Source organism: Medicago sativa, chromosome 8 (assembly GCF_051527215.1).
Source record: "Medicago sativa cultivar Bolivia chromosome 8, Bolivia_mono, whole genome shotgun sequence".
Classification (NCBI taxonomy): Eukaryota; Viridiplantae; Streptophyta; class Magnoliopsida; order Fabales; family Fabaceae; genus Medicago; species Medicago sativa.
Window position 1 is genome coordinate 55,490,674 of NC_140756.1, and position 14,804 is coordinate 55,505,477.

Genomic DNA, 14,804 nt, shown 5'->3' on the forward strand with positions numbered 1-14,804 from the left:
CAAATACATTTTGACACATAATTTGGGCTTCCACGCCCTACCTGTGCAGAGTTTATTATAAATTTTTATTTTTATAAATTGGTCATATGTGCAGGTGTTAGTGTGGAACGGGAGGAGTAATAAATCCTATATTGAAATTATAAAATCATGAATTGTGTGAATACAAAAAATATACAAAGTATAACACATAATATCAGAGCTAGGAGTACCTGAAAAGTAGTTGGAAGATAAATCTAGATCTTCAATTGAAGACATGTTTGAAACCGTTTGAGGTATGAATCCAGACAACTTGTTCATACTAATGTCCAATACTTTCAACTGATGAAGGTTACCAATAGAAGGAGGAATAAATCCTATATTAAATCCTAACATCAGAAATAGCGTGACTAGAAGAAATATATAGCAAATATGACACCTAATATCAGTGCTAGGATTACCTGAAAAGTAGTTGGATGATAAACCGATATATTCAAGTGAGGACAAATTTGAAATTGATTGAGGTATGGGTCCAGACAATCTGTTCTGAATAGTATCCAATTCTTTCAACTGACGAAGTTTACCAATAGATTGGGGGACAAAACCACTAAAATTGTTAGCCCCAAGATACAAAATTTGAAGTCGTGATAAGTCACCCAACGCTTCAGGAATTCCTCCTTCAAACTCATTAAAGAAGATAGAAATAACCTTCAATCGATGCAACCGATATATCTCTTCAGGAAACTGACCACTGAAACTATTGCAAGAGAGGTTCAGTATAACAAGGAACGACAAATTCCCCAGGTTTGGAGAAACAGTTCCTCTAAGTCCCATGTTTGATATTTTCAAACTGTTGACTCTATTGTGTCGACGTCGCTCATCACAAGTGACACCAACCCAACTGCATATAGAAGATGCAGTTGACCAATTATTAGACAACATATCATAGGGGTCTGAAGTAATTAGTGATTTGAATGCTAGAAGAGCATATTGATCTGTTGTGATGTTTTTTGTATACGTAGCTAAGCAAGCCACAAAACAATGCAATGATAGCAAAAAAAGTAAGAGGCAAGATGATAGATTCACCATTTTTCCTTAGTGTGTGTGGATAAGAGACGAGGCAAGGGACTGATGGGGATGATATATAGTGGATTAAAAATGATTATTAAAAATATGACTACCTCCGTCCCTATATATAAGACCAGTTTGTTAAAATCACGGGAATTAAGAAAGTGAATATTTGTATTAAAGTTATTTGTAATCACTATTGTTTTTACAATTTCATCCTTAAGAGAGAGAGTTAGTTTATGTTTTCCATATGTTATTTATTGCTAATTGAAGAAAAAGATGTATAATAAATAGAGGCATGTATGTACAAAAATAATTAACGTAGTTGAAAATAAAGTGGCAAAAAAAATTCTTAAAACAGTCTTATAATTAAAGACGGATGTAGTAACGTTTATTTCACGCCCCACTTTCGTTATTTTTGCGTAAAGGTGAGAGATTATCATAAGAGTATTGGTGAGGGCTGTGGTTCAAATCAACCTAGTCTAGATTCATAGATGTTGGAATGATTTTTTCCTAAGTTGCAATTTAAAAGTCAGTCCAAGAGTATGCGACATAATTACATGGAAAATGCTAATGGGTCCAAGAATAATTCATTACAATCTGACGATGACTATTAAGGCCAGGCACAGATCTAAGGTGGGGCAATGGGGTCAGCCAATCCCACTTGCCTCCATTCGTGTATTGTATTTTCAACTAAAAATTATATATTTATTCATTTTAACGTCACTTATATAGTATTATTGTTTTCACATAATTCATTAATTACACTATAAAAAATTACAAAACTAAGAATGATCATAATGTGTGTTCTAAGAACATTAGTTAATAAATCAAAAGAAGTAGTTTTTATTTTTTTATAAAAAGTTGTTGTAATTATTATATCGATAAAAATAACGCTTATTTGTAAGAGAAAATTTTCTTTTATGAAATCTTTAACCAATTAATTATTTTAGAGTATATCGTTAGCAAGACCATAAAACTACTATTATAATAATCTAAACTATTATGATATTTCTTGAAAAAGGTTGTGACTGATGCTACATTGGTGGTGAAAAAATAATTAATTATGGTTATATTTATTTATACTTTGCTAAAAATGGTCAAATATTTAAAATAAAAAAAATCAACATCTTATGGCAATTATAAATATAACTTCTATAATTTTCGCACGCTTACGAGTTTATAAAGTTTTATATAAATTTTTATGATATAACTTTGATTGCACTTAAAATTTTTGGATAATAGATAAGGCAAGGGACTGACGGGAATGATACATACATATATAGTGGTTTAAAAATGAGTTTCCTACGCTATGATTAATATTAAAACGTGTATCACTCACTCCCATCACTCACTCCCTCAAAAAAATTAAAAATTAAAACGTGTATCACTCCCCACTTTTTCTTGGCGGGGTGTGTGGTTCAAGTCAACCAGGTCAACAAAGATTGATATATTAATTTTGAAAGAAAAAGATTGATATATTAATGATTACTGTCTTTGACGAAAATACGATACGATCAGGAAGCAACTATAGATGAAGGGATTTCCACTTATTCTTAAAATAAGGGTAGTGTTAACTTGTGCCCTTAGGGCACATGTTAAGAAACCTAAAAGAAGAAACTTTCTCTAAAATTTTGTGCATTTAAATGATTAAAAAGTTAAATATTAAATGCAATGCACACATTCCAATAAGTTTTTTCTATATTTGAATCATTAACTTGTGCCTTGAGGGCACAAGTTAACATTTCCCTTAAAATAATAATGTTAAAGACGAAGGGCAAATGCAAAGAATCCCTTAAAGTTAAGTTTCTATTTTTTTTTTTGAAGGATTAAGTTTCTATTTTAAAGTCAATCAACGTAAAAAAGGACAAGAGTAATATGTTTTAGGGTTAATTATGTTTCTAGTCCCTATAAAATAGCGGCCTTGTAAGTTTAGTCCCTACTTAATTTTAATAGCATTTTTAGTCCCTATAAAAAAAATTTACTTATAATTTTAGTCCCTGCTAAAACAAAGTTTGATTAATTATCCTTAAACTCTTAAATTTTTGAATTTTTTTGAGACAAGATTAGAATACTATGAAATGTTCGTTTACTAAAATTTAGAATTTTCTGACATGAAATGAATTAAATATGAATTTTTTAAAACGACAAAAGTTAAAGATAAAAAGGAATAAAATCTGGATGTAGAAATCAAATTTTGCAATAATTTTTTGCGGACGAACTTTTAGTAATGTTCTAAACATGTCTGCAAAAAATTGTTCAAAAATTTAAGAGTTTAAGCATAAATTAAACAAATTTGAATTGAGTAGGGACTAATACTCAGTGCAGAAAAACAAAATTAAGGACTAAAAATGCTATTAAAATTAAGTAGGGACTAAACTTACAAGGTCGCTATTTTATAGGGACTAGAAACATAATTAACCCTATGTTTTATTATTATTTTTATCATTTAGCCTAATGACTATAAATCCACAATGTGAATATATGCGACCTCTGAAGTTGGAATTTCGGCTCCTGTCTAAATGTATTGTCTCTACAATTAAACTAAGCTCACAAGGACTACAATAATATGTTTTTAATTCATATAAAATCATCAATTTTTTCTTTTAGTTCTTACAAAATTTTGACTCAATTATATATTTCGTCTTTAATTTTATTTTGATCCCTAAAGGCTTTTTTTCTTTCCATTTTAATCTTTTAGCTTATAAACAATAGACACTAAGATCTCTTAAAAAATTGTTTTATTTTGATCTTCTAAATTATAAACAGTATACACTTTTGTTAATAATTACTACCTCCGTCTCTAATTATAAATATCGTAAGGAATCATACATTTTGTACCTGAAAAGACCAAAGTGTGTAAAGTATAAAATTAAGTAAACAAAATGAAACCAATAAATCTTAAAGGATTAAATTGTCAAATATTTGTAATTTAAAAATATTAAAACAAAAAACTAATGGAACCAAATGAAACATTTTTTTTTTACTGAATCAAGAGTGAGGAAGACATCAAGGAGTCGTTGGACATCCCGACTAAGTCGGCACCTTAAAGGGACTCCAATCCTCTGCCGCTCACTCATATAATATATATATATATATATATATATATATATATATATATATATATATATATATATAGAGAGAGAGAGAGAGAGAGAGAGAGAGAGAGAGAGAAGGGAAAAATTATGTACAATAGGGGGGTCAAACCAAACCCTCCAAAGAAAACAACAAAAAAGAAGAAAAATTACGGAAAATGAAAATTAGGTAACCCATAACGGTCCTTATAAAAATCATCTCGAACAAAGACGGGCAAAGACTCCCACCAACCCGTATCTGAAACAGTGTGACCGTGAGTAGCAAGCTTTTCCGCGCAACCATTGCCCTCGTGGAAAATGTGTGAAGAGAGAACCTGCATACTATGAGACAAGCAATTGTGCCAACAGTTTCGCCACCGAATAGGAAACAAAGAGGGCTGAGAGAAAGCCAAAAGAGCACTGGTCAAGTCCCCCTCAATCCAAATGTACCACCAATGATGTGTAACTGCCATTTCTATTGCTATGATAAAGCCCGTAATTTCTGCTTCGAACACCGAGTAATCACCAAGATTAGTTGAAAAACCGCCCATGAAAGCACTTGTTTGATCACGGAAAATACCACCACAAGCCGCACTAAGGTTCCGAAGAGACCTATCCGTGTTAACATTGATGTAAGGATGAGTTGGAGGTTTCTAGATTATCATCTCAATATCCTTAAACTTCCGGAATGACGGGGAAATCAGAAATCTGTCAAAAAGATTAATGTCAAAGCTTGACCCGACATGGTGACCATAGTAAAAAATCTTCACCTTGTCAGCCAATAGCGAAATTTTAGAGCCATTGAAACGCATGTAGTTCCGAACTAACCAAATGGTATGGGCCATGTGAATAATGCCAGAGATAAATAAGTCACGAACTTGTGAGCTGCCGCGTGTGGGGATACAAGAAAGAGTGGAGACAACCATAGATGTATCAATAGAGAGATCGATCAGCTCTCCAAGCCAAGTCCAACGGTGTGAAGCAAAAGGGCAACAAAGGAAGAGGTGTGCCGATGTTTCAAAATTCTGCAAACACAAAACACAAACTGACACCACCGTACAACCACGCCTCTGAAGGTTCTCATATGTTGGCATTTTATCGTGCATAAGACGCCAATAGATAAAGGAGTGTGAAGGGGGGATGCTTACTCGCCAAATAAGGGCCACCGAAGAGAGGACACCAGCTGAGGGGCGAAGGAAAGCGTAAGCATGCTTAGAAGAAAGATCACTGTCGGAGGAATGCAACCAAATCAAATGATCTTGCAACGGGCTGATTGGAATAATAGTCTTAATAATGCATGCGGTCAGTCACCAAAGGAAAAAATAGCAGCACCTGTGGGAGACCCCACTGCCCATTTGTGATTATAGATGAAACTTTCTCGGGAAGAGAGGGAGCTAATGAAGCTGGGAGGTCAAGTAACGACAAGAAGGAATAACCCAACCAATTGTTGGTCCACATATTAATTTGTTCACGGCTGCCCACAATCCACATCGAATTGCTAAGAATAGTTTCCATATGGTTGCGAATGCTCGGCCAAACAGAAGATTTAAAGTGACGGTGGAGAGGTCTCCTAGCCGCAAAAAACCGCTTCCGAAACAAAATCACGGGTTGAGAGGTCAAGACCACCCTCCTCCCAAGGCATACATGTTTCCATGCCACCGTACACACTTTCTTCGTATGAATATCGTCGCTCCAAATAAAATTCTTTATCCAAGTGTCTAACATCTTTAGCAACTTCATCGGCCATTGGTAAACATGAAACAAATAAACCAACATTTCATGGATAATAGATTTTATTGGCTGAACCCGGCCCATGATTGATAATAGAGAGCCCTTCCAAGTAGCCATTTTCACCTTAATTTTATCTACGATAGCCTGGAAGTGAATATATTTCGGCTTCCCTCTAAAAATAGGGCATCCCAACTCCCAAGTAAAAGTAATGACACCTTCGGTAAAACCAAGCATGTTCGAAATCATAGTAGTGCGACTATTTGTTATAGCTCCGGTGTAAAACTTGCTCTTAAGAGGACTAATAACTTGTCCCGAAGCTTGTGAATAATAGTGAGAAATTTGCAGCAAGCACCGGATATTTTCCTTGGAGGCAACACAAAAAAATAAGAATGTCATCGGCGTAAAGAATATGAGTCGGAAAAGAAACTCCCCAGCAATAAGACATAGGAAAGAGTCTTCCTGAGTTGGCAGCATGAGATATAGCACGGCTTAACACTTCCTCGTGTTGAGAGTTGGCACCAAATGAAACCTAAATTTAACATAAAAGACCCCATCAATTGCGTGAATATAGTTCCAGTGAGGCCACCGAAGGATCAAAGATTTCAAAAGATATATTTAGCCCTTTTATTTATTTTAGTTATCCTTTATTTTAATTTAAAAAGAGCAATACTCCCTCCGTCCTTAATTATAGGAATACTTTAAAAAAATGCAGGTATTAAGAAAAGTGGTTGGGGTAATAAATTATCTAAAATGTGTTATTTTGACAAGTTTACCCCTACACTAAATATTTTTTAAATTATTTTAAAATACAACATAAAAGTGATAACCTAAAGGCGTATTCAGTCCGATCTTTTGATGAGCATATGTCATTTTTTATGGCTGGCCTTAAGGTAAGATACATGTAAATTTTCTGTGTCAAAGATCGAGACTAGGTACGGACCTCTCCCTTGGCTAGACAGATTTTTCTCTTGAATGAATTTCCCTATCTGTGCACCTCGAGAAACCAATTAGTTAATAGCATGTTTGTCCAACCAATTAGTTCAAAGCTCCGTTACTGAGATGGTTAAGCTGTTGCTGGAAGTTTTCTGCAAAAAGTTAATCAAAATCATGTTAGTTTTTAATTCAAGTTAGTCGAGATAAGCCCAAGTTAGTTAAGATAGTAAGTGGTTAAAAAAGTTTGGTATGTTTGTTAGGTACTTTTAAGCAAGTTTGTTAGTTTTGAATAATTACTTTTTTTAGCAAGTAATGTACATAGCTTGTATATACCTATGATGTAAACCCAATTTCATTGTTAATGTGAGTAACAAGTTTTCAATCAATAAGAACTTTCCCTTCTTTTCTCTCAATTCTGTATGTTGAAAACAGATAACTTGCACCGCAAGTTATCACTGCCGCGCTAACAATTCAATGGTTAGTTATGTTGTTGAGAGATGAGATTTGGATTTGTTTATGGTGAAAGTGAGGTTGATTTGGATATAGAAATTTGTTTGTGAATGTTTGAATTGAACAAAGAGAAAGAGATATCAGAGCCAATATCAAATGCATCTTTCTTTAGTTCAAGCTAACGAATTTGCTTATATTACTGTCAAAACTCAAAAACAAAAAAATAAATAAAACGTTTACAAGGGATATAACTCCATTTTGATCTGTGTCTCTTAAATGGTTAGATATTTTCACTGAGGTTTGTTAAACGTTGTTTTAGTATTGACACAAGCCACCTTTAAGACCAGCATAATTTTCTGCTTGAAATTGCAATGGACAATTTTACAACGCAAAAATAATCATGTCAAATGCCCTCAGAGAATATTGATCCAAATCACTTCTCAATAGAAGGTCTCTAAACAATCCTCCATGCCTATATTGCATTTCTCACCAGGTTGAACTTGAGGGCTGCAGTCACAATCATAAAATTAATTCAACGACTAAGGTGCAAGTAGTCAAATAAGACAATCAAAAACATTTAGTCACTTAAGACAATCAATTCAAAGCAAGTAGTCAATAGTAAGACCAAGACATAATACTCTCATTCTTGAGATTAATCCAACGACCAATGTGCAATTTCGACGTTGCATTGGCAGTAGAGAATCCAAGTCTGTCAATCATATTAGTTTCTCAATAATAAAAATTATGTTCAGATTCCTAATCCTAATTGAGTATTTTGATTCAAATTAGTCATCAGGTCAAGTATATTGATCTTACTTAAAATAGTTGCAGCAAAAAAACTAGTTAAAAAGTATGCAAGAAGTAATTGCTAAGGAACATCAATTTTGCTGCAAACCTGACAATCTCCCATTGTATAATAAGTTGCTATTGACTCTACTACTTATCAATAGCGAAGATTGCCAATGAGCTCATGCATTAGACATTCCACCACAAAGTACCTCAACAGCAACCTCGTCCAAATTCACACTGTTTATCAGCATTTCATTTCCTACTTTAACAGCTTCCACAATTTCCATATTCCCATTGGATCTAACTACTCACCTGTGCAGAATCTTTTATTTGATAACAACATGCCATAAGGAAGTTAATCCTTTCCTTCTTTCTTTGTTTATCTCTTTCAAATTATAATAGGCAAAGCATAACAAAGAGGACAATCATATTACATTATTAAGTACATATGACAATATGCGAAAACCAGTGAATACAAAGTCCAGATACTCATATTCTTGAACTTCTTAGAGCAATTATTTTGTTCTGACATGTCTGAGTTCTCTGGCCTTGGTATTTTCTTTGATTCGCGTAAGCACCGCGAGGAAAAAGAAGCACCAAACTGCACCATGGAGAATGGTGAAGCGCCACAATGAAGAGATGAGGGAAGTGCAAAGCGAAGGGACGAAAGAGCAAAGAGAACGGAGAATTCTCAATTTTTCACTAATTGAGGGGTATTTTAAAATCCTCCAACTCAGAATTGGTTATGATATAGTTCATCCTTTTTGCATTTTAATTTTTAATTGGTCCCAAACGGGGAATTTATGCTATCTAATTCATTTCGTTCAGATTTAGGATACTAAACTTACGGGAAATTTCTCGCCTTTATACTCAGATTCCACAAAGTATGGAACCCCAAAGTATAAAAAGCACTATACTTAGCTAAGCTCTGCAAACCTCGTACAATATTATCTCAACATGAATGCATTGCAAACAAATATAATTATTCTATGTTTTAGCCACCAACGTATTCACACTTACCATCAATATGTATTTAAGATATACACTAACACATGATTCTTCTAACTTAAGCTTTCACCCTTTTCTAACTGTATTAGTGACTTAAAGCTTAGATTTGTTAAGAAAGGAAATATCATCTTAGTTTTGTTAAGTCATACTTATGCTTCCTAATATTCTTTACCAAACTTGAGCTTAAAATACATATCAAATTTGAGCCTATATGTCTCTAAATTGATCCACATGAAGTTCAACTATGTTTTTCTGAACAATTATGCAGGAACCTAGTATGTAGTAGTAACTGATAGAGCCAAACCGCAAGTGCACGGCCTATCGAAGTAATAGTAGTAAGAAGAGTATCGTTCCGCTAGGGAGTTGTGAATTCAATTAACTTTTAGAGAATGATTAGAAGATAGAGAAGTTTATAAAAAAGGGGGTTTAATTGCTGAAAGTAAATAACAATAATATAAAAGAGCCTTGGGATTATTGGTTTGCCATAATAACAAATCCTTCACTAGACAAGACTTAAACATCTAATTTCATGGTTTACACACTAACTTCTAAAGACCGGTTTCCCTTAGCCCCTCACCTTTCCGATGAAAGTCCGGTGAGAGTTTACTTCTAGCAACCAAGCCTATTTCGCTGACATGATTACTAGAAGATGCATAGAGGATTGAAACTACTCTTTGTCTCAATAATTGCAAAGACTATTTCACTGTTTTGCAATTATTGTCTAGATTCACTTGTTCCAACATCAAGACTCCGCTCTCGCTTTATGAATTGATGTTTGGGATGATGGATTAACGATTATCAAACCCTCCGCTTTCGCTTCCACAGTTTGATAATTGTTAATCCACGTTAAGACGGTGAATCTAGATTAGAAATTAGGGTTACATAGAAATTAGGGTTTAGACATGTTTTGTTTAGGATTGAGTCATTAGACTCCCCAACAATCCCAAGACGAAGAAGTCTACTCACTCATGTTCATCGTAGACATGGGGGAAGAAGAGATAAAAAACAGTAAAATAAATTGCAAAGAAAGTAAAAGAGAAATAAAGACTTTTTATTAAAATAATACTTGAAATAAACAAAGTAAAAGGTGAATGTTTTATGGTGGAGAGCTACTCTATTTATAGCTTTACAAACGACTTAGAAACTAAGCAACTAAAGGGATAAAACGGTAAAGCTGCAACAGGGTAACTTGGGCCTGAAGAAAAGCAGCAAAAGAGTGTTCTGGGGACTGGCACGGCCGTGCCACATGTTGGCACGGACCGTGCCAAGCTTCTGACTTTGGGGGAACATATTTTTGTCCCGTATCTTCGTATTCTTGCGCTGTATTTGCTCCAGTCCTCTTTCTTTCGCTCCAAGGCACCTTCCACCATATATTCATTCCTAAAATAAAATAAAAGACAATTTAAAGTAAAATATTCTAAAAGGAAATAAATTATAATAAAACTAAATCAAATCTTATTTAAAACTAAACTAAATAAAGCATTAAAATAAACTAATCTATGACTCATCAAACTCCCCCACACTTGAATCTTTGCTTGTCCTCAAGCAAAAGGCAACATACATAGCAGCATCAAAAGATTATTATGGCAATATTATGAACACATGTCTCAAAAGAAAGGCTTTGCTTCAAGTACACTAATTACAATTTCAAATACTTCTCATGAACCTATTCTACCCAATATCAAGTCTCAAGTGAGTGTGTGTGTGTGTGCAGTCCAACCCTTTTCTTGCTCCTGTATAAGACAGATATTATGGGGAATAGGTTCTATCCTTAATGCTAAAGTAACCGAGAAAATTCCTTTCTTCATTTCATATAAGAGTGATGGGAATTTAAGTTTAAAATTAAAGATTAACAATTAAGCACAAGGGGCTGCAGATGCTTAGGGGCTATCTATCCTCGTAGGGAGTCTTCTCGGATGTAATTTTCCTTTCCCCCTAGATTCAAAATCACCCTAAGCAGTGCTGCAAAATTATTATTTGTTTCATCTCCGCGTAGGAAGTCTTTTTGGATGTAATTGTCCTTTCCTCCTAGCATTGATGAATTTGTTTCACTTTAAGTTCAAATTAAGGAGTCACCACCACAATTAGGAAGTTAGGATGTAATTGTCCTTTCCCCCACATGTTGGTGCCATTCTCCCGCCCCATTTAACATTAACAAATTAAGAAGAATATAACGATTAAGAACAATTTGATTAATTTTCCCACACAAACTTATACTACTTTTACTCTTAAGACTTTAAAGGGTCTAAGTTAACACTAAAGATAGAACGTGTTCCTTAAAATACCTATTCATACATTTGCTCAAGGATTGCAACCGGGTGCTTTTCTCATTGGAGAATTTCACAATAAAACAAGACATGGGTATAGCAAGTACAAAAGAAACACAAGAAACTACTTTTATGTACAATAAACAACCTTTAGAGAAGAGACAAAACAAAAATTTTTATGCCATATTTTACATTAAAAACAAGCTACTAGTCATGCCTCTTGCTATAAAAACAAAACAAAAGAATAAAGTTCAAGGGAGTTTGGGAACACTACGACTCTAGACACTTTATTAGGCCCCCCCCACACTTAGGGGAAGCATTGTCCTCAATGATTCAAAAAGAAAAATAAAAGAAGAAGAAGAAGAAGAAGAAGAAGTAGTAGAAGAAGAAGAAGAAGAAGAAGAAGAGTAGAGGAAGAGGAAAGCTCACAATTTTATTGAAGTCCATAGTGGACTTTGGATGTGAAGGTGTTGCATCATGTTTCGGAGAATTTGATTGTTTTCTTCATTTATTCTATTGCTCCTTTGGACATTGTTCCTTTCAACACCTTATCTTTGATGCTCGGTGCTTATTCTTTGAACTTTGGTTTGCATCCATGCCCGCCGTTCATCATTATAACTTCCACCAGCTTCTTGTTCATGGTGCAAGTTTGCACCTACCTCCTCTTTATTACCATCATCATCACCATCATTATGTACCTGTGGGTTAGTACCAACATAAAGCAAATTTTCCACCACCTCCAGAATAGTTAAGTCCGGATTAGGTAGAATAATCAAACAATAAGCTCTAATAATTCTCCATTCATATTGGTAATTGTGAGTAGGGCTATGGGTTCTAAGGAAGGAGAAAGTAGTATATAAGTCTAGATAATAGTTCCCTCTATCCTCTTGATCCATTGATTCACACTCACCCCAAACTTCCTAGCAATAAAAGCGATGATTCCACCTACCATTATATCACCCTTATCATCCGGTTTCTTTTTAACAATTAAAACAAGATAATCAAGCAAATAATAGCAAATGTTAATATGATGGTTATAAAGCATAGCCCACAACATAAACAGCTCATCAATCCTCATCATTCCTACCTCTTTCCTATTCTATATGGTGCAAGCCATAACCCTTTGAAGGTACCTAAGCACAGAGTTGTGTTATTCAACAGCCTAATCATATTATCCTCTATTGATAGTCATAGCATTAACATCAAGGTACTTGCAAGTAGAGATAGTTCTAAAGATTAGAGATTTATACCTATTCCCTTGCTCGGGATCCTTGGATTGGATCCTATGATTGCAGGTTGTTGATTGCTTCTTGCTTGCACCACCTCCAGAGGCTTCAATCTTCTTACTTTCTTCATTGATGTCATTGACCTTAACTTGACTTGGTGTGGATTTTGGGTGAAGGTTAGGGTTAGGCAAGGTTTTGGTTGGGAAGAGTTGGTTTAGTGATGGGGCTGTGGTTTAAGTGAAGTTTAAGAGTTGAATGATGGAGATTGGTGAAGAAGTTTTGGTTTTTGGGTTATGGTTTAATGGTGTATGAATTGGTTTAGAGGGTTATGGATAAAGGATGAAAGAGATTATTTTGAATGAGGGAAAAAAAAAATTTAATTTTTTTTTTTTTAAAATTTTTTTTTTTTGGCTGAAAAGTTGGCCGTGCCAAGCTTCTGGAGGAGAGAAGGAATTTTTTTTTTTTTTGATTTTTTTTTTTTAAATTTTTTTTTTTTTGAAAAACATTTTTTTTTTGTTTGTTTCAGGTCAATGACTTCAACTTTCTTTCACTTTTTTGTATCATATTGGACAAATACCTACAAAATAAATTAAAATAACACAAAACAAACAAAAATAAAAGCAATAAAAATCATGGGTTGCCTCCCACGAAGCGCTTGTTTAGAGTCACTAGCTTGACGGTTAGAAGGTGGTTTATCTATCCTATACCCAATCTCTCAGAAAGGGATAATGGCAACAAACTAACATGCTCTCCCAAATCACACATGGCTTTCTCAAATGTTTTATATCCTATGACACAGGGTATGAAAAATCTCTCTGGATCCTTAAGTTTAGGTGGCAATTTGTTTGGAAGTATTTCAATAAAATTTCTAAACTGCTCATCTAACTTGGATTTAGCAAACTCTTGTGTTAAATGAATTTTAGGCTCATGAGATGGTGAAACAAATGGCTTGTCATTCTCTCCTATAGCTTTCTCACTTTGAGGCTCATCACTTCCTATCTCTTCTTCATTGCTATGAATTTTACCAACGGGGTCCTCTAATCGGTTACCATCCCTAAAAATAATAGCACTTATATGGTCTTTGGGGTTGGTTTCAATTTGGCCTAGAAGGACTTCGGAGGTTTGAGAGGGATTAGCCACCTGTTGGGGTACTTGAGAAGTCTGAGTCTCTATCATCTTACTGTGAGTAACTATGGAGTCTATGTTCGATGTATGTTTGGCAAGAGAGTCCTTCAAAAATTCAGTTTGATTTTTAAGCTCTTGGAGCTGCTTGGATTGATCAATAACACATTTTTCTAGTAAAATTTCCAAGCTGGATTTTTGAGGAGCTCCCTGGTTGTTTGCATAACCGGGTGGTGTTGTTTGTTGTCCAAAAAGATTTTGAGGGGTTTGAAAAAAAATTTGATTGTTTTTAAACCCTTGATTATATTGAGCATAGTTTACTTGCTCGGGACTTCTAACAACACTACCTAGTTGGCAATCAATGCCAATATGGCCAAATACTTGCTCGGGACTTCTAACAACACTACCTAGTTGGCAATCAATGCCAATATGGCCAAATACACCACAAACTTCACAAAGAGGTGATACAGGGGGAGGTGTGACAGAACTAGTATTTATTTTATCAAATTTTTGTGTGAGTGCGTCAACTTTAGCAGCTAGATGATCAAGGGAAGAATTTTCATACATACCTACCTCTTTCTGAGAGGGTGAAGGAGCAACATTAGTGGTGTCCCTTTCGTAGGTCCACTGATAGTGGTTTTGTGTCATGTCCTCGATCAAAGCATATGCTTCTGTGTATGTTTTGTTCATCAAAGCTCCACCTGCAGCTGCATCAACATAAATTTTTGTGGGATACAAAAGGCCATTATAAAAAGTGTGCATAGTAAGCCAATTTTCTAAACCATGATGGGGACAAAGTCTAAGCATTTCTTTGAAACGCTCCCACGCATTGTAAAGAGATTCTCCATCTTTTTGAGTGAATTGTATGATTTGTTTTCTTAAGTGAACAATTTTAGAATGAGGAAAGAATTGGGCAAGAAAGTCTTGCTTCATTTGATGCCATGAAGTGATAGAACCAAGTTTCAATGAATTAAACCAAGCACTAGCTTTTCCCCCTAAGGAAAAAGGAAAGTAGTGCAGCCTTACGACCTCTTGGTTTGCATTCACAGTTCCACTGAGTCTTAAAAAAATTGAAATATGAAGATTCGGATCCTCAGTGGGTGATCCGAAAAATTGATTTTGCTGCACTAACTCAATAAGTGCAGGTTCTATTTCAAAAT

General features: G+C 34.6%; 2 protein-coding genes and 1 non-coding gene across 3 annotated transcripts; 1 reads left to right on the forward strand and 2 right to left on the reverse strand.

The window, feature by feature from the left end:
• Nucleotides 1–1,079, reverse strand: LOC146899669 (uncharacterized). The gene has a single exon (XM_085737558.1). The coding sequence runs from the start codon at nt 1,063–1,065 to the stop codon at nt 127–129; it is 939 nt and encodes a 312-aa protein (XP_085593684.1). The 5' UTR covers nt 1,066–1,079; the 3' UTR covers nt 1–126.
• A 3,209-nt stretch (nt 1,080–4,288) lies between these two features.
• LOC146899670 (uncharacterized) lies at nt 4,289–5,865 on the reverse strand. Its single transcript, XM_085736832.1, has 3 exons — nt 5,704–5,865; nt 4,889–5,143; nt 4,289–4,771 (listed from the first exon to the last, which is right to left on the reverse strand). Exons 1-3 carry the CDS (start codon nt 5,863–5,865, stop codon nt 4,289–4,291), a joined length of 900 nt encoding a protein of 299 aa, XP_085592958.1.
• An 8,557-nt stretch (nt 5,866–14,422) lies between these two features.
• On the forward strand, nt 14,423–14,530 carry LOC146899671 (small nucleolar RNA R71). The gene has a single exon (XR_015024365.1). It is a non-coding gene; the product is annotated as a small nucleolar RNA R71 (small nucleolar RNA).
• Nucleotides 14,531–14,804: the final 274 nt, after the last annotated feature.